At 32.7% G+C, this 22956-nt stretch overlaps 1 protein-coding gene and 1 long non-coding RNA gene across 6 annotated transcripts in view; one reads left to right on the plus strand and one right to left on the minus strand.

The window, feature by feature from the left end:
* Nucleotides 1–22956, plus strand: part of CCDC88A (coiled-coil and HOOK domain protein 88A) — a 117017-nt gene that overhangs the window by 57318 nt on the left and 36743 nt on the right. For all 5 annotated transcript variants that reach the window (XM_028103946.2, XM_028103945.2, XM_028103947.2 and 2 more), the window contains exons 9-17: nucleotides 4179–4260; nucleotides 6671–6829; nucleotides 8241–8387; nucleotides 9465–9609; nucleotides 12519–12703; nucleotides 15799–15936; nucleotides 17120–18190; nucleotides 19589–19716; nucleotides 22454–22595. In XM_028103946.2, the coding sequence (XP_027959747.1) occupies nucleotides 4179–4260; nucleotides 6671–6829; nucleotides 8241–8387; nucleotides 9465–9609; nucleotides 12519–12703; nucleotides 15799–15936; nucleotides 17120–18190; nucleotides 19589–19716; nucleotides 22454–22595 (2197 nt within the window). The remainder of the gene's footprint in view (nucleotides 1–4178; nucleotides 4261–6670; nucleotides 6830–8240; nucleotides 8388–9464; nucleotides 9610–12518; nucleotides 12704–15798; nucleotides 15937–17119; nucleotides 18191–19588; nucleotides 19717–22453; nucleotides 22596–22956) is intronic.
* LOC148163551 (uncharacterized) overlaps nucleotides 8985–22956 on the minus strand; it is a 33590-nt gene continuing 19618 nt past the window's right edge. The window contains exons 2-3 of the long non-coding RNA XR_015768956.1: nucleotides 12492–12664; nucleotides 8985–9231 (exon numbers count right to left, since the gene is read on the minus strand). This is a non-coding gene — a long non-coding RNA (uncharacterized LOC148163551). The remainder of the gene's footprint in view (nucleotides 9232–12491; nucleotides 12665–22956) is intronic.

The following is a 22956-nucleotide window of genomic DNA, read 5'->3' on the forward strand; positions in this document are numbered from 1 at the left end:
ATCAATTTAAAGATTGTCCTTTATTCTGAGTTTATGTCCTTCCTACCTTTCTTATATTACAATGATCTTTCTCTTATAAAATATTTTTCTTCCTTGGCAAATTGGGGTCTTCTTAATTTTTTTAAATTTTATATTCTTTGAAATCTAAAATACTGGCAACCACTGATTTGGTCAATAAGTTTAACTCTTTAAAAATTAATGTTATAAAACACCGAATTGTTGGCATACAGTATTACAGAAAATAATTTTGTGTGTATCTTCTGTGTTGAGTATTTGAAATGCCTGAGTCATATACTTAGACATGGTAAATATTCAGATTGGTTAGTGCTGATGAAATTATATTTATTTAACTTTCAAAGATCATTTGAGAAATGTCAGTGTAAATGTCACATAGGCATTCTTTGGTGAATCACATGTAAAGACATAACCAGTCTCTGCTGGAGATTTTTTATTTTGTACTTTAAAAAGAACAAAGGATTTTTATGTTTGGGCCTTTTTTCTTTTCTTTTTTTTTTTTTCTGTTTGGTTTGTTTTCCTGGAATTTGGGCTTCAGAGTATAGATTTAAAATTTAAAGCCACAATATAACAATTAAGTTTATTTACTGATTATTTAAAGCAGTTAGTTTAAGAAAGTGATTGAATATGCAAGGTAGAAAAAATATACAGTCTATAGGAAAATTTGAAAACAAAAAAAAATACAGCTTTCATTGTGGATGTCTGCACTATTATGTATCTATCGAAGTGAACACGCCCAGGATATTCTATAAACAGCTGCACCAGGAAAATTAGGGAAGAGATTGCTGTTATTAGTTTGACTGGCAGTTAATGGATAGCCTAAACAGTGAACACTAGTTCGTGCCATATAATTTAGCACAATCTTCTCCAGTCTTTAGATAAAGCATGCAATTAGAACTGTAATGATGGTTGTGAATTCATTTAACACTTTGCACTATATTAGAATTTGATTTTTAAATGAAATTTACTTGGCCATGGAGTGTATTAAAATCCCAAACAACTTAGAGATATTGATAAAATTTGGTTTCTCATATGCTGACTGGAAAATATAAGTGAATATTATTAATGAATAAGTAAATATACCAGATATAGTAAGTATTCCCAATAACTAACATTTCATCAAATACCGTCTTTTTGTCCTTTGAAAATATGTTTCTTCACAGATTTCTTTTATTAACATTTGCTCTAAGTCTTTTTGTTGGGACAGATCTTTCTAAAATAATGAAGTATGGAAATCATGGTGGTTAAAAATAGTTCAGGTTGCCTTATATGTAATGGAAATAAATAATTGTAATGAGAACATGCAGATTAACTAGTAGCATACTTACTTACAGATGGTGCATTATAATTGCTTTTAGTTTATTGACATGCAGAGTAAAAATATAACTTGCAATTTGGTTTTTTTCTTTTCAAATTTTTATTTAAATTCTAGTTAGTTAACATATAGTTTAGCATTGGTTTCAGGAGTAGAATTTAGTGATTCATCACTTACATACAACACCCACTGCTCATCATAGCAAGTGCCCTCCTTAATACCCATCACCGTTTAGCCCGTCCCTCACCCACCTCCCCTCCATCAACCCTCAGTTTGTTCTCTATTTTCAAGAGTCTTTTATGGTTTGCTTCCCTCTCTTTTTTTCTTATTTTTTTCTTTCCCATGTGTTCATCTGTTTTGTTTCTTCCACATATGAGTGAAATCATATGGTATTTTTCTTTCTCTGACTGACTTATTTCGCTTAGCATAATACACTCTAGCACGTCACTGCAAATGGCAAGATTTCATTCTTTTTGATGGCTAAGTAGTACTCCATTGTGTATATACATACCACATCTTCTTTATCCATTCATCATGAATGGACATTTGGGCTCTTTCCATAGTTTGGCTATTGTTGTTGTTGTTTTTTTAAAGATTTTATTTATTTGATGGAGAGAGAACGCGTGTATGTACAAGCAGGTGGAGGGGCAGAGGAAGAGGGAGAAGTAGGCTCCCCCCTGAGCAGGGAACCCAATTCAGGGCTTGATTCTAGGACCCTGTGGTCATGATCTGAGCCAAAGGCAGATGCTTAACCAACTGAGCCACCAAGCGCCCCCATAGTTTGGTTGATAATGCTGCTGTAAACATCAGGGTACATGTATCCCTTCAAATTGTATTTTTGTATACTTTGGGTAAATACCTAGTAGTGTAATTGCTGGGTTTTTAACTTTCTGAGGAACCTCCAAACTGTTTTCCAGAGTGGCTGTACCAGTTTACATTCTCACCTAATTTGCAATGTGGATGGAATAATTAGTTTCTTATAAATTTCACTTTTATGCAGTAGTTAGTACACTATCAAAGATTTCCTTTAATAATTCTCTCTGCCCCATGGATCCTATATTTTCAAAGTTTTTCTTTCATACAAATTATAAATTCTTTTTTTTAATAACAGCTTTGTTGAGATCATTTATGTATAAGAAAATTCATCCTTTAAACAAGATGAAACCCGAGAGGGAGACAAGCCATAAGAGACTCTTAATCTCAGGAAACAAACTGAGGGTTGCTGGAGTGGAGAGGGGTTGGGAGGGATGCGGTGGCTGGGTGATGGATATTGGGGAGGGTATGTACTATGGTGAGTGCTGTGAATTGTGTAAGACTGATGAATCACAGAACTGTACCCCTGAAACAAATAATACATTATATGTTAAGAAAAAAGAAAACTCATCCTTTAAAAATGTAATTCAGTGACTTAGTATATTCATAAAGTTGTGAAACCATCACATACTATCTAATTTCAAGACATTTTCATCACCCCAAAAAGAAACCCCATAGTTTGAGAAGAATGGGTATTAACTCTTCTGTAAATGTTTGGTAGATTTGCCTATGAAGCCATTTGGCCCTGGACTTTGTTGGGAGTTTTTTGATTACTGATTCAGTTTCTTTGCTGGTTATCAGTCTGTTCAAGTTTTCTATTTCTTCCTGTTTCAGTTTTGGTAGTTTGTGTATTTCTAGGAATTTACCCATTTCTTCCAGGTTGTCTTAGTATTCGAACAAATGCAAATTAGAATAGTAACACAGCATTTTTCAGTTATTAAATTGTTTTTCATATAGGCACTTAGATCTGCTGTTTGCATTATAAATTGGTAATGACCTTTCTGGAGGGCTGTTTGACAGTTTATATTTAGAACCTTTAAACATGTAATGTACTTTTATAAATCTGGCCTGAAACAGGGTTTTTGGGGAGAGGATGGGGTGGGTTTTTTGTGTGTGTTTTTTTTTAAGTAAAATACACCCAGAACGGGACTTGAACTCATGCTGACCCTGAGTTCAAGCATCACATGCTCTTTCAACTCAGCCAGCCAAGTGCCCCTAAACATACCGTGTTTTATGTATACTGAGGTTTATTTACCAAAACATTATTCATTGCCCTGAAAAATGGAGTTCAGAAAGGGACTATTTCTTCATTAAAAATTATGGTCCTCAAAAAGAAAGTACAGGTATGATGAAATGTCAGCAATGGATTGTTTTATACAATGAACACTTACCATTTTTTATTAAAGAACAGAAGGTGGAAAAGTAGAATTAGTGAATGGAAACTTGAGTTTGAGCAGCTTGGCTCTGAAAGGGAGTTAGAAAATGGGAGAAGTAAAGTAGTGAGTGTAAGAAGAAAAAAAATAATAGGAGAAAATTTGAAGATGTTTATAGACAACAGGGAAGAAACCAATAAGGATATAAAGATTTTGTGTATCTGTATAGCAGTGTATACTTTCCTTTAGGCCACTGTAAATGTTGAAAATAGTTGGGGATCCTTTAAGACTTAGACCCAGATAGTAGTGCCTTGCTTAAAAACGCTTCCAGTTTATTTGTCTTTGAGAGGGAGAAAGACAAAAAGGAGAGTGAGAACGGGTGATGGCAAGAAAAATGAAGAGAGAGAAACTACTTTATGAACTTAGAGGATGTCAGTCATTGAGGTTATTAGCCTTTGGGGAATTTTGAGGAATCTGATTGATGACATGTAATCATATACATTCCTAATATCCATTTCTTTGTCTTTTTCCCCTGGGTTAGCATATGGCTAATAGGATTTTCAACTAGATATTCAGTAATGATAATACATTTGTATTAATGCAGATGATGATCATGGTTTTCAAAAACAGTAAACTGATTATTTAATAAATTTTCATTTAAGGGAGGAAAAGACTGAACAGTTGTTGGACTGTAAACAAGAACTTGAGCAGATGGAAATAGAACTAAAAAGGCTGCAACAAGAGGTTTGTACCTGAAACTTTTATTATATGGGACCAGTAAGTAATTGGAAATTGATTTTTCTGCTTAAAATTTATAACATTTACCTTAATGTTTTATAAGGTTACTGAAGCTTAAAGATGACTTCTTCAGTGTTTTTCTGTTCAAAAATGCCAGAGCCCTGGAAATCAAAGTCTTTGGACTTTACTTTTCTATATCAGTGATATCAAACTTTCCTAGAATTCAAAGGAGCCTTTTAGAACTGGGGTAGTTCCAAGTTTCTCTTTTTATGTATTTGGCTTCCGTGGGCTGGGGAGCTGGAATACCTCTACTGTAAACTGTGCTGCTTTATGTGTATCTCCCTAAGTCTTTAGTCTCTGGTAATGCTTTATGTTAACTTACAGATGACAGAATGCTTTTTAATTTTTTACTCTTTTTCTTTTAAGTATTAAGATCAAAACTTTTTATCTTTTAAAAGTTACTTTTATTTTACTAAGGTTTTGTGGTTTTTTCTCATCTTGAGCCAAGATTGTTTAAGAATTCACTTCTTTTAACGTTTGTAATGTTTCATTTTTATTTGGAGGTAGGCATGAAGTCTTCTTTTACCCATAAATGGTAAGGATTGTGATAAGGCTAGACAATTATTTCTTCTCCTTACTTTCCCTAACTTGCTATTTTAAATTCAGGGAATACGCCACTTGTGGAATCCTAAACTGGGACCTTTTCATATGAATGATACTGGGAATCATAATCTTCATTTCTAGATACGTTGTGACTGCTATTCTGCTTCTTCTTGGGAGCATGGTTTTTTTGTATGTGTGCTCCCTGTAAAACAGTGGTTCTCAATCTCTTTGGTGTCAAGGCTCTTTTCTACTATTTAAAAATTAATGAGGATTATACCTACTGGTATTTTCTGTATTTGAAATTAAAACTTAGAGGGGCGCCTGGGTGGCTCAGTCAGTTAAGCGTCTGCCTTCGGCTCAGGTCATGATCCCAGGGTCCTGGGATCAAGCCCCACGTCGGGCTCCCTGCTCAGTGGGGAGCCTGCTTCTCACTCTCCCTCTGCTGCCACTCGCTCTCTGTCAAATAAATAAATAAAATCTTTAAAAAAAAAGAAATTAAAACTTAGAATTTAAAAAATATTTATCTAAAAATAATACTCAGCCTATTCCATGTTAACATAAAAATTATATGCTTATTACCATTATTTTCCAAAAAAATTAGAAGAATGCTACTCTTCCACATTTTTGTAAATCTTTTTTTTAAATCATTTTTGCAAATGTCTTCAATGCCTGGCTTAATTAAAGACTACTGAATTCTCATATCTGTTTCTGCATTCAGTCTGTTAAGATACCACATGCCATGTAGCCTCTGGAAAACTCCACTGCACCCTCATGAGATATGAGAATGAAAAAAACAAATAATGTTTTAGTGTTATTATGAAAATGGTTTTGACCTCATGAATTCCCTGAAAGGGTTTCAGGGACCCACCGATGTCCCTGGGTCATACTTTGATCACTTGTTCTAAAGGATTACAAGAGAGCTTTTAAAGATTTAATTTTTGATATTTGTTTAAAATGTTATTAAGATAAGCACTAATCACTTGCAACTAATATTCACTTGGAAGTTTAGAAAAACTCAGCAGGATTTTGGTATGTTAAAACATATCTGGATAAATGCATAATTTCTCTAAAGTAACTAATGATCAACTTTAGTAATACAGTTTGCTTCTTCTGTGTTTTCACTATCCTGTATTTTAAAGTTTTGCACCTTTAATTAATTTCAGATGGTTATGTTAACTAGAGGTTAACTTATTTAAAAATATCCTGAGTAGGTTTTACATTCCTCAGTAGTGATCATTATTTAAAAATTTGTATGTAAGCATGTTAGTATTTGCATATAAACCTATTTTAAAATAATTTGTATTCTTGATTTTTTAAAAAAAGACTTCATATATCTCCCCATTTTATTTTTTTATTTTTTTAACAGGCTTTAATCCACTTAATGTTTTTAATATGTGGTAGCCACACAGCTGGAGCCTGGGTCCTCTGCCCAGAGACTCTGGTGTGGGTCTTTACAGAATGGCCAGTGAATTCCTGATAGGGAGACTTGGTGAACACAGTCTCTTTCCAGAGGTCAGGGGTGAGATAGCTGTAGGTCTTGGAAATGGCCTCAGAAGTTGCCCAGGGTGGCAGTGCAGCTGCTGGTCAAGGTGTAGCAGTCGTCAGTACCGGCCGTCATCAGTAGCTTCCTTATATCTCTCCATCTTAAAAAAAACAGCTTAATTGAGGTATAGTTTACATACTGTGAAATTCACATTTAAAGGATACAATTCATTGGGGTTTTTTTAGAAAATTCATTGAGTTGTGCAACCAGAGGTTATCAATTTGTAAATAGAAAATAATACTGAAAATATTAATATGTATTTATATTTAGAACATGAACTTGCTTTCGGATGCTCGTTCTGCTAGAATGTACCGAGATGAATTAGATGCACTTCGAGAAAAAGCTATCAGAGTGGATAAGCTTGAAAGTGAAGTCAGCAGATACAAAGAGAGACTACATGATATTGAATTTTATAAGGCAAGAGTTGAGGTATGTTGCATAATTTAAGCTCTTCATAATTATTTTATTTAAAAAGTTAGGTTTTTCAAAATGCACTTAAAATGCACATAATAAATTTAAGAAACTTTTAAAATGTTGAACAAATTATAAATACTCTTAAGTGCTTATTTTATGGTAGATCAGCATATTGCTTATACTTGTAAAAAGGGATCTCTGGACATTATTAATTTTATTGAGCTGTTTGGAGTTCTTTCATTCTTTTATTTAGGTAAGGAAGACTTGAAGTCCTTCCCACATTGTCAAAATATATACTTCTACTAATTTCAGACTTGTTTCTAGAAGTGAAAGCAAAGCATGTTTCTGATCATTGGTCTCAACTCAGAATACTAAACTAGGATTAAGAAGGCACTCTCTCTCCGTCTCCCCTTGTGTGTGTGTGTGTGTGTGTGTAGAAAAGACAGCTTTTCTTACTTAATGGTTGCAGTCAGTGTTATATGAATTTGTTTGACAGCAAGAATTTGACGATCCTTGCTTCTACATTCTGTTTTTCTTTCTCAGTTAATTTCTTCATTTCTCCAAACAGAGGAAAGTTTTATCAGTTTCAGTATGGTGATAAGAAGGAAGGAGTATGCAAAATCAAGAAGTGAAAACATTATAAAAAGATAGTTAGAACATTTTAGCCTGAAAGTTACCCAAAAATAGACCCAGTAGATAGCAAAGACAAGGTGCTTATTAATTCTTTGCCATTTGTTTAAACGGTATATGCATGGCACTGTTAAGAGATCCTTATAAATGCCACTGTTTTAATATACTTTCTTTTGACTTTATAAACCACAGACATGTAGTTTAGCAAGACAGATTTGTGAGCACATGTCTTCAAAACGTATGGATTTTAAGCATTTTCTCAAGATGCTGATATAAAATATCTATTGATAGGAGTCTTAGTTTATGATCTGTGTGAGTCTTAGCTCAAGTATTGGTATTTTACTCAAAAACCCAATGCTTCACTTTCAAGTTATAGTTTAAGTAGAGAGATCTATTGCAGCAAAAAAAATATATATATATATTAGCCTTGATTCTGTGGAGATTGTATCTTAAATATCAGAAAGACTAGTTATACTTAGTTCCTTATCCTTGTGACTAAGAAATTTAAATACACCCTGACAATTTTATGTGAAACTGTAGTAGTGTTACTCATCCTAGCATAAGTACTGAGTATTATGTTTGCATAATAGCTTAAGTTCTGAGGGGAAAAAAAATGAAACCAGGAAAACATCAACTGTATCTCTGTTACTCAGTTGCTTTTACTCTTGCATAAAGAACTTTTGATAAAGACAGCTTAATGTCTTATTTTACAGTAAAGATTTTTTATGTTTCAGAGCTTTGAAAAATTAACAGATATTAACATATTTGTGATAAAGCCTATTTGAAATTTTCATAGGAATTAAAAGAAGACAATCAAGTTTTATTAGAAACAAAAACCATGTTGGAAGATCAATTAGAAGGAACTAGAGCTCGTTCTGATAAATTACATGAATTAGAAAAAGAGAATTTACAACTAAAGGCTAAACTGCATGATATGGAAATGGTAAGGTTGAACAGTTGCTTGGCTTCTTAGGAAATCTCTCAGATTCATCTGATTTCCCCATAATGACAATGACGACTAACTCCTGTGGCTTTAACAGAGAAGAGGTGGCTAAATAAATTAGATGCTTCCAACTCTTTATAAAAACAGGAGTATATAAATTTCTGCTTTTGTTACAGAGTGGTATTAATGATTAATTTTGTCTTCTGCTTTGAAAAACCCTAATAAGCTATTATGCAAGTATGCCTTTAAAATACAGAAATAGAGAGGCCTGGGTGGCTCAGTCGGTTAAGCATCTGCCTTCTGCTCAGGTCATGATCCCAGGGTCCTGGGACAGGGCTCCTTGCTTGGCAGGGAGCCTGCTTCTCCCTCTGCCTGCTGCTCCCCCTGCTTATGCTCATTCTCTCTCTCTCTGACAAACAAATAAAATAAAATCTTAAAAAAATTCTTGTTAAATAAAAAAATGTAGAAATAAAACTATTCGCTAGGAATGCCTGGGTGGCTCAGTTGGTTAAGGTCATGCTCCCTGGGTCCTGGGATTGAGCCCCTCGTCAGGCTCCCGCTTCCCTCTCCCACTACCCTCCTCCTGCTTCTGCTCTCTCTCTCTCTTTCTCTCTCCCTCCTATAAATAAATACAATCTTTTTTTAAAAATTAAAAAAAAACTATTTGCTAAAATTTAGTATTGGGTCAGAAATCATTTACTATATATATTGAAATATATGAAGGAGTTTTCAGGGTCCCCAAGGGCCACTTTAAAAGGATATCAGACGGGGTGCCTGGTAGGCTCAGTCAGTGACTCTTGATCTTTGGTTTGTGAGTTGAGTCCCACGTTGGGTGTAGAGATTACTTAAAAATAAAATAAAATAAAAAGGATATCAGATACCTGATCAATATAGTGACCAGTATGAATAATTATAACTGATTATCACCTTCAAACTGAAAATTTTAAGGAACTCAAAATTTATCCTTATATTATTCAGTTTCTGATAAATAAAAATTATAAGTAATAGAGTATTTAGCTTGAAATTGCACAGTTTGTTAGCTTTCATTTCTCTTCCTACTCCCTCACAATAAAAAAGGAACGTGATATGGATAGAAAAAAAATCGAAGAATTAATGGAAGAAAATATGACCTTGGAAATGGCACAGAAACAAAGTATGGATGAATCATTACATCTTGGCTGGGAGTTGGAACAAATATCCAGAACTAGCGAACTTTCCGAAGGTATTCCCAGTATTTTTTTATTTAAATGGATAAATGAATATGTGAAGTTGTATTTATGCTTACATTTTTTGATTTTTTTTTTACAATTCTTTATTTTCCCCTGCTGGAGATATCTAGGAGGCCAGATGTCTCTCTAGGTATGATTTCACAGAGTGATATGTTCATTTCCATGTTCCTGGGTCTGGTCCTTATCTTTGCACATCTTACAACTCAACTTTATGAGCACAGTAACAGATTTGATAGTCATTTAGGCGCACTGTTTCTTATTAGTATCACAGGAAGCTGGGATACCAGTTTATTAATTTATTTTAGGAAAGAAAGCCATCTACTCAGTAGAACAGAAAAGTCATATTACCTGGTTAACCTGTTCTTTAACTATAGACAGACTTAAATAGGAAGTTGTAACATAGTGGGAAGATTCTTAGGTGAGTATGTAGCCAGTGTAAAGCAAGTTAAGGATCTTCATGGCTACTTTCATCAATATATGTACTCCATTTTAGCACTGTGCCTACCAACCAGTCCAGCCCAATTTTACCCTAGAGATAATGAAAGACCCCCAGATAATTATTTGGGTTATAGGTTTGATTATGCTAATACTGATTTACTTTATTGAAATTATGCCCATGTCACATTTATTTGAATTAGATTAGTTCCATAATTCCTCAGTTACCCAGTGTTAGATTATTTCACCTGCTTTCCTTCCTTCCAGATATTTATTAAGGATCTACCATGTGTAAAATATTATACCAGGCCCTGAGGATATAGTGGTGAGGTAGACATAGGTCTGAGAGAGCTTATAGTCTGATGCTTACAGGATAATTACGTCTACAAGATGGCTCATATTTATTACCATTAGGCTTTTCCTAATTTTACACATGATAACCTAATTCCAAATTCTGGGACCCCATGTAAATTCACTGCACAGTAATGATGATATCCAGCCAGTGAACTTGCTGAGATGTGTTACTTTAAGGACTTGTGGAACTTTTTTACTGTATTTTTTTGTGAATTGAGTTAAAAAGAAAACAATTCAGACTTAATTGTTTTCTACTACTAGTTAAAATTACACAGTTAAGAGTTTCATCTGTTAATGTGGAAACAATAATAGTATGTGCCTTGTTAGGGATATTGCAAGGACTGAATTCGTTACTACTTATGAAGCTGTTAGTAGAATACCTGGTAAATGGTAGGCACTTGAGTGCTTATTATTATTATTTTTGTCATCATCATCATCATCACAGTTGTTTTGCAATTCATATTAGGATCATAGACCTGAATACTTGTTTTAATGTGGTGTGTTATTGTTGTTTTTTTAACTATACAAGGGAATTGCTTTCTAGAAAATTTGCAAGATGTGGAAAAATATAAAGGAAGAAATGAAGGTCACTAATAATTTCTGCAGTGACTTTTGACATTTCAAAAAATTTGCTTCCAAAATGTTTCTACACACAAATAGATATTTTAGACATCATCAGGTCAATGTCTATATACAGTGCAGGTTCTTTTTTTCACCTAAGATTATCATGTAGACAGCCTCCCTATTTAACAAAACAATATTTTGTTAAAAATGTGTTGTAAGGGGGCACTTGACTGGATCAGTCAGCAGAACATGCAGCTCTTGATCTTGGAGTCTTCAGTTCAAACCCCATGTTGTACATAGAGATTACTTTTTAAAAATGTGTTGTAAGCATCCTTTTTAATTCTTTATAGTCTGACCTGAAGCAACTTTGAAATGCAGTCATAGTATTGAAAGTATTCGTAAGGTATATTGAGTATTGTAGTCTAATCTTGTTTAATTGAAATGCATGACTACAGATCATGAAGTAGTTTTACTTCAAGACTTGGACAACTAATGGAATTTAAAAAGTCAGTGACTATCAGTTGTACCAGCTTTCAATTAAAGAATAATATGCTTACTAGAACAAAAACTAGAACTAAGATTTGAGGCTTTCTTTACTTCAGTCTACCTAATTTTGAAAAGAATGTATGCTTATATACTTGTTGGAGATATCTTGTTTTGTGTGTGTGTGTGTGTGTGTGTGTGTGTGTGTGTTTCTCTCTACTTAATGATGGAGAATTTCAAACATACACAAAGATAGACCTAGAGTGCCTTCCCATACGTCTCCATTTCCCTTCCTGAAATCTAAGATTTCAAAATGAATCTAGGTATCATATTTCACTTTAAATCCGAATTTTTATATCATCAAAATATTTAATGAATCTGCTGTAGGGTTATTAAAAATAATATTTTTGGTTTGCATCATATATAGAACTAGAAACTGAATTTTCTTATTTTTAAAAATGTAATAAGCTAAAATCTACTTAGAAATAGAATTTTTTGGCAAAATGGTATACATGTTGCTTTTTATACTCAAGTTTAGCAGCAATTCTTCATTTAGAGAAAGACTTTTTCGAGGTGACCAATGTATATTGTCTTGTGTTTCTCAGAATCAGGATTAGGAAATTGGGATTCTTTTTTTCCCTTAGACTGTCTTCCTTTAATTTTTGAAGATGTGGCATAGGATATGCTTTATAATTCTTATGTGAATCACACGATAGCTCTGTGAGACACACAGAGGAATAACTATATTTTGTACAAGTAACATAAGATTCACTGAGGTTAAAGTGGCTTGGGCATTGTCAGGTAGTTTCTCATGAAACTAGAACTGAAACTCTGTAGTCCACTCAGTCTAAATTTTGTATTTTTTTTTCTCTAGAATGCTCATGGGTGCATTAAAAATTCAAGGTTTACCCATCTTTTATCTTTTGTTTTTTTTTCATTTGTCTATCTTGTATAACTATAAATTTTTTATCAAGTTAAGGACCAGGTGATGTAGTACATTTACACTCATTATTTTAAATAATAATGAGAATAGTTTTACCAGTGACGGTATTTTTCATTATTATAGCACCACAAAAATCCTTGGGCCATGAGGTGAATGAGTTAACATCAAGCAGGTTATTGAAATTGGAGATGGAAAACCAGAGTCTGACAAAAACTGTCGAAGAACTTCGGAGTACTATGGATTCTGCAGAAGGCAACACTTCCAAGATCCTGAAAATTGAAAAAGAAAATCAAAGACTAAGTAAAAAGGTAAATAAAAACTAATGTTTAATGTAAGTTAAAGAATATATGTAAAAGTATAAATAGCCCTGTGGTTGAATGTTTATTTTCCAGTTTTTAATGTACTCTCATTATTTTAACTTATGGAAATTTTCAAACATACATCAATGTGAAGTGAACGAACTTCTATACTCATTCAGCTTCAACAATTAACTTATAGCAATCTTATTTCTACCCTTGTTTGCTCTCCCCATAACCACTAGATGATTTTGAAGTAAATCCTCAACATGGTATCGTTTCACCAATAAATATCTTCTTATATATCTCTTAAAAGTAAGGAATTTTTTAAAAAAACAAGAACAATGACATTATCACACTTAAAAATTTAATAGAATTTGGTTATCATTTCAGTTTCTCCAAATCTATTGGGATTTTTTTTTTTTGCATTTTGTTCAAGTCTGAATTAGAATAAGATCAATACATTCAATCAACTGATGTCTGTTGTCTTTTTTAATGTAAAGTTTACTCTTTTTACCTAGTAGTTTTTCTGTTAAAGAAACCAGGTGGTTTAATCTAGTTTTCCTACAGTCTAGATTTTGCTCACTGCATCCTTTTTGTGTCACTTCGCAAGTTCTTTTGTTCCCAATAGGTCTTATTTTATCTGTAGGCTTAATCAGGTTCAAATCGAGGTTTTAGTAAGAACATTTGTAAGGAGTCTTTTTCAGTCAGGAGGTACATGTCTAGTTGTCTTTCTTTTTGTCATGTTAGTTGTCATGGAAAAGGTTTGCTTTGATCCCTTAATTCAACAGAGGTTGCAAAATCCTGATAAGGAACTCTCATGGGAAAAGCAGGATGAATGTTTGATTCTTTCCCTTTATCTACCAGTTTCCTGGTAAAGAATTGGTTCTCTCATATCCTCCTGAGATAATTAATGAGTTTTTTGTTTTAGTGTCTTTATGAATTCATGGATTTAAAAATATTTGAAGTGTTTCAATCTACTGCATTTGTTTTTCTTATATCCTACCTCTTTCTGAATTCCTGTGACACACATTAGCACCCGTTGTGAACCTCTGTGCTTTTGCCATAATATACTTCTCTTAAACATTTCCTGCCCCAAATCTGGAGATAGCCATTTCTCCAGAAAGCCCTTGTTCCTTTTAGTGGGAAATGGTATTTAAGGACCACAATTTAGGCACTATGAAACCTGAATTTTAACTAGGTTTTGGTTCAACAGAAATATTCCAGTTGTGCAACAGACCAAGTAATTTATTTTTGAGTATCTTTCTGCATACACACATTCACATATTGTAGATAAATAGAATTGTATCATGACAACATACATGGTATTTTTATCATCTAGAGAATTTATCACATCTGCTCCCCAATATGTGCTTTCACTTTTGTTTCTGGGTCTTGGTCACAGTGAACAATACTATAATAAATATTCTTATACATATGTCCTTATGTATTCCTTTTTATTTCTATATCTAGTCAGCCATGTCTAGTTTTTTCTTTAGATTCTGGGTATCTAGACTCATTTATGAAAATCTCCCTAACCTTTAGACATTTATGAAAATCTCCCTAACCTTTAGACCATTGGTTTTTGAACTATAGTATGCATCACGGTCACCTTCAGGACTTGTTAAAACACAGATTGCCGAGTCCCATGCCCAGCGTTTCTGATTTGGTAGTCTTGCCTAGGGTAGGGGTGAAGAATTCTCATTTCTAAGAAATTCCTAAGTGATGGTCTTCCTGGTTTTTTGGAACCATGCCTTGAGAACCACTGCCTTAGATAATGCAAATAGATTCCTTGATTATCTTGCCAGATTTTTACTCTTTTAAGACATTTTTGCATCATTTTTAATCCATTAACCAAATAATCTTAATAAGCATTTGACAACCAATATAGTATAAAAGTAGGAGTGGTTATTTAGAACTTGGAACATTTTTATTTTGGTTATCATTATAATTGGGTCTGGAAATTATAATTTGATTTTAAAGTTAGCTTTGAATTCTAATAAATTTTTAGTGATTCTAGCAATTTTTTATAAATTCATTGTATGAAAGATGTCTTTTGTAAACTGAATGTTTCACTTGAATTCCATTCATATAAAACAACAAATGAGTTTAATTAAATAACTGTTACCCATATATTTCAATCTTTAATGGGAGAACTGGATTCATAATTAATAACTAAAACCTTCCTAAACATATATATGTTGAACTGAGTAACTGGATAAGATTTGTGACTTGATGCTTTTGAGATATTACTGGAAGATGGTCTTCCATATATGGTTATCTTCCATTGATAATAAAACAGGAAAATTCAACTTGCTTTATGTAAGACTATTCAGATTCTTAGACTTCTTCACTATTGACATAAGGGTTTAATTAATATTTAACTTGAAGTGGAATATTTTATATAGCTAAATCTTTATTTTCTTTTATTGCCTGGTTTGAATACGTTGTATACTAATGGGAAAATCAATTTGGCATAATTTAAACTGGAATTTGCTATTTTATCCTTATTAACCACATACTTGATCATATCTTTAAAATGTGTAACTGACAAGAAATTTAAACCTAGAGTATAAACATTTGCTGGAGTTTTGTTCAGCCCTTTTTTCTCTAGTATTATTCTCCTTTTTTCTCCCTCTCTCCTTTTTATTTTAAACCTAATCCCTTTCTGTTTCCTCATTAAACTTAAATCACTATTTCTTATCTTTCATTCATGCTTTTATATTCTCTTCTTCCTTCTTCACTGAAATTACTTGACTGTAATTAAAATTTTACTTTATAAATCTCCTCAAGCCAGAAGAGTCTTTCAATAAGATTTGTACGGTCTTCATAAAGCACATAATTATCATATATTCATTTGGATTTATCTTTGTGTTTAGAAGTACAAATGTACCCTTCAAAGATGCACAGGTTAAGAAAGACAGTCATGTCTGCATTTTTTATACAGCTGCTAAAAGTAGCATGGACTATTACTTGAATTTCTCTACTCAGTTCTTAAATTTCACCATTTGAGTGTTAAAACTGTATTTAATTTTTTATTTGAAAATAATGTTTGCACTGTTGTAAAATATTGAATGACACATTGTTTTTTTATTTAATTTCTCTAGGTTGAAATTCTTGAAAATGAAATTATTCAAGAAAAGCAAAGTCTTCAGAACTGTCAGAATTTAAGCAAGGATCTAATGAAGGAGAAAGCTCAGCTTGAAAAAACAATTGAAACACTTAGAGAAAATTCAGAGAGACAGGTTCATAAATTTCCTATTAAGCAGTATACTTTAAAATGCATTAACAAAAGTTATTTTAAAGTTTAGGCAAACAAAAATGTTCATAAAAGGAAAATATTTTAGAATTGCTTAAATTTTAGAGTAACTATGGTTTTACTTCATTTTATATCTTATGTATTTTAGGAAAGTTGAGGGAAAGCTTAGAATTTTTTAAATGGCCAATATGCTTAATAATTATCTGGTATAAAATTTTGCAGTTACCTGTGCTTTCCAAGTGTCTGTAGAATAGGACTGAAGATTATAAAGTTCCTGAGTGGAGTTGGGGGAAAATGCAGCTGTACTCCAACCCTGCTTAAGAGGAAGATGTGGTTGCTACCTCTAGGATGCATTCTCATTTGCTTTCCAGTGTTTATTCATCTTTCTCATTTTATGTTCTAGGAAACTGAGAACTGGATATATTGATTGACTTGCTATGTTAAAGTTCTGTTACTTTTTTAGAAGTAAAATGATTTTTTTTTTATATTATCCAGGTATAGTCCTCAGGCTACCTGTAAAAATAGAGGTTTCTATAGAGCTACAGAATAAAAATTCTAGAGCTAAGCATGAATCTGTATTTTTACAAGGTTCTCAGGGGCTATTTAACACTGACTTTTGAGAACCACAGAATTACGCCATGATATAAATTGGATGGATTAGTTTTCAAGCATACCAGAGGATTTTGTTATTTTGATGTTTCCAAATTAGAATTCTTAGGGGAATGAGTACACACCCACATATACACATTTAAATATAGCAATATTTATTAAGAACCCACTGTGTATATGCATTGCAAAATTTATTTAAAGAAAATAAAAGCTATATTCGCAAAGAGATATGTGTGTACATTTCACCTGTGTTCTTATTTGAATTTGAAACCTGTAACTGTGAATAATCTGAAGATCACTTTGATTAATATTAGATACATCTCTCCCAACCATTTCTTTACATTATGAACTCCCTAAAGGAAGAACTTTAATGACCTGGCAGTACATGTACACAGGGGTCTCTCGGTAAATATTTGTCAGAATTAAAAGTAAGATAGAAATTAGCACCCTTTTATGTTCCAATTTCCTTGTTATTTTTTAGAAAGGAAAACTGTAATTTAAAATATTTAGTTTATGCTCAAATAAGTTTTTAATTTTCTCTTTTGTTCTTTGTTAATTAGATTAAAATATTGGAACAGGAAAATGAACATCTGAATCAAACTGTGTCTTCCTTAAGGCAGCGCTCCCAGATAAGTGCTGAAGCAAGGGTGAAAGATATTGAAAAAGAAAATAAAATTCTCCATGAATCGATCAAGGAAACAAGTAGCAAGCTAAGCAAGATTGAGTTTGAAAAAAGACAAATTAGAAAAGAATTGGAACATTATAAAGAAAAAGGAGAACGAGCAGAAGAACTTGAAAATGAGTTGCATCATCTTGAGAAAGAAAATGAATTGTTACAGAAAAAGATAACCAACTTAAAAATTACTTGTGAAAAAATTGAGGCCTTAGAACAAGAAAATTCAGAGCTAGAAAGAGAAAATAGGAAATTAAAAAAAACATTGGATAGCTTTAAAAACCTTACTTTTCAGTTAGAATCCCTAGAAAAAGAGAATTCCCAACTAGATGAGGAAAACTTAGAACTGCGAAGGAATGTGGAATCTTTGAAGTGTGCAAGCATGAAAATGGCTCAGCTACAACTAGAAAATAAAGAACTAGAAAGTGAAAAAGAGCAACTTAAGAAGGGTTTGGAACTCATGAAAGCATCTTTCAAGAAGACAGAACGCTTAGAAGTTAGCTACCAGGGTTTAGATACAGAAAACCAAAGGCTACAGAAAGCTCTAGAAAACAGCAATAAAAAGATTCAGCAATTAGAGAGTGAACTACAAGACTTAGAGGTGGAAAATCAAACATTGCAGAAAAACCTAGAAGAGTTAAAAATATCTAGCAAAAGACTAGAACAGCTAGAAAAAGAAAATAAATCATTAGAGCAAGAGACTTCTCAACTGGAAAAGGATAAGAAACAACTGGAGAAGGAAAATAAAAGACTCCGACAACAAGCAGAAATAAAAGATACCACATTAGAAGAAAATAATGTGAAAATTGGAAATTTAGAAAAAGAAAACAAAACTCTTTTCAAAGAGATCAGTATTTATAAAGAATCCTGTATTCGTCTGAAAGAATTAGAGAAAGAAAATAAGGAGCTTGTGAAAAGAGCAACTATTGATATAAAAACTTTGGTTACATTACGAGAGGTAAATATAGTTACCTAAATTTAAGGCAAATTCTTTTTATATTTTTAATTGAGGGCTTTGTTAAGTTTTATTGGAACCCATCAGAAATTTGCATCATCTGTTTATGGTTCAAAGTAGAAATTTGGAATTAGAACTAGAAACAGTTCCTAAGTTTCCTACTTTTGTTACACCAAGAAGTACATGTAAATTTTATTTTTTAAGATATTATAGTATAGTAATAAGATTTCCATGCGGTATCTCACTTACTACATTGTAATTTTATATTTTGTTTCAAAATAATATTAAAATATTTGATCAAGACTGTTACTAAATGCTAACATATAATAGGAAGCATGATAGCTACTATTTACTGAATGCTAACTATGTGCCAAGTACTGGGCTAAGGGCTTCATAAGTTGTATTTATGTATATTTCTATAATTTTTACAACTAATCCTCTATAGATACTATTTCCATTAGATAAGAAAGCGTTAGAGACATTAAGTAACTTACTCAGGATCACACAGCTAATAAATGGCAAAATTGGATTACTGGAATCAAGTCCAGATCTTTCAGACTCCAAAACCCAATGAATTTTGACCTCTAAGCCTGAGAATGCAAATCAGGTCAACACTGAACAATTTTTAGTTGCTTGGATTTGTGTGTTGAGAAGAGTTGTGAAACTTTCAGAAGTTGATTGGCAGTAGGTCCTGTGAAACGGTGTAGATTAGAAGACAGCATGCTTGGCTGTTTTTTGCTATCCCTATGCTATACTATACATGGTAACCCTTTAAGTTGAGTTAAAAAGTTTGTTAGCCTTCTGGCAGAAAGTCATATTGGGAAGTCTGCATTTCTGCTAAAGAGACATTGAGAGGGACCCATTATTAACTTTTTGGCTTTCTTCTCTGTTGTACAGTCCTACAGTCATGAATGACAGGTTCCTTGTGTCTGAACTTCTAAGAATGTGCCCTATTTCTTCATATCAGTATCTTAGGGCTCTTCCGCTGGCAGATGGGTGCTTGTGGTGTAAGAAGGGTGCTGCATCCAGCATATTTTCATAGGAAGAAATATGCACTAAAGTTCTAGCTCATTATTAAAAAGTTAATGGATATGTATCTTTTTTCTCACAGTTTTCAAACCTAAAGTGTTCACAAGTAAAGAGTTTTTCCTTTTAGTTTTTAACACAAAAAGTTAAATATTAGCAAAAAAACAAAAAAGGAAAACCATATTGTTTGAACTAGGTTATTTTGTTGCTTAACTACTTTTTATTGATGAAGGAAAAATTCAACAACAACGTTTCTGTATTCCTGGTTTGAATTAATATGTATTCCTGGATAGTGGTAGTTACAGTCTTAGCTTAGTTTGTTAGATGTTCATGGTCATGACACTTATGTGAGTTTTGCATTCCTTTTAAAATAAGGATTTGGTAAGTGAAAAATTGAAGACTCAACAAATGAATAATGATCTTGAAAAATTAACTCATGAGCTTGAGAAGATAGGATTAAATAAAGAGCGACTCTTACATGATGAGCAAAGTACTGATGACAGGTAAGTATTAAGTCTATTTGGCAAAAAGTTGAAATTATTGTTATCTTTTTGCTCATTCTTTCCTGTACTAACTACAGAATATTTATGTATTTCACCCTGTTTCTGGTTCCTTTCTTCCCATAGAGAAAGTTCTATAAGAAAAAAAAAGTAAAAACCCAGATAAATACAACCTAATATTGATAAAAGAAAAAATGCTAAAATATTACTATAAATAGTTACATAATAGGAAAACAGGATGCCACCCAGGTAGCAGAAGACCAGAGGCTGTAATTACCTATGAAAGTAGAATGAGACATTAACAACAAACAAACCCTTCCCTCTTGAAATATAAAGTTAGTTTTTATTCGAATCAAGTGCTTAAATGCCTTAGTTCTTTCATTTATTTTGTGTGCTAAAGTAGACTTAAAGAGAGGTGGAGGAGAAGTATGAAACAAAGGAAAATACACTGAGGTAATTAAGGTATAAAAATAACATGGAAAAATAAGGCTTGACAAACAAAAAATTATACACCCTTTAATTTTGAGAATGATCAATACAAGCTTAAAAATTTTTATTCTCCATGGTAATTACAGTCTGTCAGACAGATTTCAAGTAGTCTACTGTTTAGCATCCAGTCAGCCATGTGATTCCAGCTAGACTAGAAGTATGTATTGTTAAAAATATTGTTTTATGTAGACTAGATCTTAATTCATTGAAATTTTTGTAATATAATTTGTATCTTATTGTCTACTCACTATTAATGTTCTAGTATTTATATTCTATATTAAATAAATGTATATAGGAAAAATTAATGCTGATTATATGGGTTTTGTTTATGTAATTTTGAAAATATTCAGTTAATAGAATAGATTAATAATTCTGTAATAACAAATAGAAATAATTTGAGGCATTCATTCTAACAATGGATTCAAGCAACCATAATTGGATTAATCATACAGCTATTTCATGAGAAACTATTTTTATTTGAGTTAAATAGTTAAGGGCCAATTGAGTTGACTACCTCTTAATATAGATACTAAATATGCATCACTTCTTTATTCACACAGATTTATTACCTGTCATGTGTAAGACATTTAGTAGAGGGGAGAAAAAAACAGTACACCATGTAGCTACCCTAACTGACCCTCTTAGAACCCAGCTGTAGATGAGTACTTCATATTATTTGGTACCCCTTCCCAAACCTTAATTCAAACAGCTTGTCGGTGTTAATTGAGCTCTTATCATCTCCTGATCATCCAGCATGAAGGAAATGATAATGCTTCAGCTGAACCTTAAAGAATGACTGAAATTTGCAAGGTAGAAATGATGGAGAAGGGCATTCCATGGAAATAAAGCACAGAGATATGCTGAGTAATTCTTAGAGTGACATGAAAGATGGATTAGAAAAAGGGCAGGGATGCCTGGGTGGCTCAGTCGTTTAAGCTTCCAACTCTTGATTTTGGCTGTTGTCATGATCTCAGAGCCCTGCATCCGGCTCCAAGCTCAGTGGGGAGTCTGCTTGAGATTCTCTCTCTCCCTCTGTCCTTCTCTGCCCCCTCTCTCAAATAAATAAATCTTTAAAACAAACAAAAAAGGGGCAAATTGGAGGCACAGAGACCGGTTAGGAAGCTATTGAAATAATCTAGGCAAGATATGATGCATTCATTAATCTACACATTTATGTATCTAATGAAAGCATTAGAAATGGAGCTAAGGGTATATATTGAACTAAGTTTTTTTAAGAACTGGAATTGAGATCATCCATAATCAAATTTGGTAGATCAGTAAAAGAAGTGTCTTAAGCCACTACACTGGCTTCTTTCTCAACCATTAAGTTAGCCTTAGTGTCACAAGGAAAATAAAAGCTCACAGACATAAATTCCTTTAACATTCCATCCCCTCCATCTTGGAATTTATGTGTATCTGCATCTGTCTTTACCTCTAATCTTAGATTATGTCCCTAATTATTAGTATAACCTTTTCATCTTTCTCATTGATGTCATTCCCTCTGACCCTTTTAAGATACAATTAAGATATTCTTGCCATCAAGGAATAGATAGTCTAAGTTGTGGGTTTGCATGTATAAATAGATAAAACGCAACAAAGTAAATTTAGTGGTAGAGTTACAAATAGAGTGCTAAGCAGTCACTCTTGTCTTTTTCTTTTAACAGCTCTTTTCCTATAACTTCTCTAAATATAGTTTCCTAGGGTTATGTTCTTAGGCCTCTTAATCATTTATTCTGAGTGCTCTGCATTGCCATCCATCATCTTACCTGATAGCCACATTATTCTCCGCTTAGTGGACATCTCTGTCTAGACAGTCTAGAAGCAACTCAGGCATCACACATTCAACATATTCAAAGTTAGATTCATTAAATGCTTTAAAAATGTCTCTTTACTCAAGCCAATACCAAAATGAATGACATTTGTTCTCTGTTCTTAATGAACTTAAAAATTGGTTGAGCAGAAAACATATATATACAAATTAATTAGAGTAAAAGGCAGAATGTGATAAAATTTCTCATGTATGTACTTTACTTTTTTATTTGGTTTAATTATCAAGGTTCTCAGGTGTAAGAATTCATCATAATCCATAGTCTGTGATTGACTCTCAAACTGTATTCATGCACTGTCCTTTCTGTAAAAAATATTTAATTTATAAATGTATTTATGAACCCACCATTCAAAAAGCTAACTAAAATATTGACATTCACATCTGCCTCCAATGATGAACTATGTTATTTTTGTACTTGGATAGTAGGTACAAACTTTTGGAATCAAAATTAGAATCCACTCTAAAGAAGTCCCTTGAAATAAAAGAAGAAAAAATTGCTGCTTTAGAAGCTCGATTAGAAGAATCCACAAATTATAACCAGCAGTTGCGCCAAGAACTTAAAACAGTAAGTGATTTCCCTGGAAAGAATTTTAATTGTCAAATATTTGGGCAGAAAAGTCTAAAGTAAGAAAACAAAAAAGCAACATCATTGATATTCTGTCTATTCCTTTTTCTTAAATTTGAGAGTAACAGATCTTGGTCATTTTATGACAAACTATATTTTGTTTATACACTGTAATTTATTTAATTCTATTTCCTGTGCATATGTCCTCCATGCAGTTAGAGACCTATCAGTTTGGTGGGAATGGGATGGGGAAGAGGCAGTCTTACTCTATGTAGAAAAGCTCTCAATGTGATACTGACACTTCACTTTAACACACTTTGATTGAAAATCCAGGTATAAGTTTGATGGGCAAAGATATGGG

This window comes from Eumetopias jubatus, unplaced genomic scaffold (genome assembly GCF_037043125.1).
Source record: "Eumetopias jubatus isolate StellerSeaLion01/CBP00866 unplaced genomic scaffold, mEumJub1_p1.0 scaffold_9, whole genome shotgun sequence".
Taxonomy (NCBI): domain Eukaryota; kingdom Metazoa; phylum Chordata; class Mammalia; order Carnivora; family Otariidae; genus Eumetopias; species Eumetopias jubatus.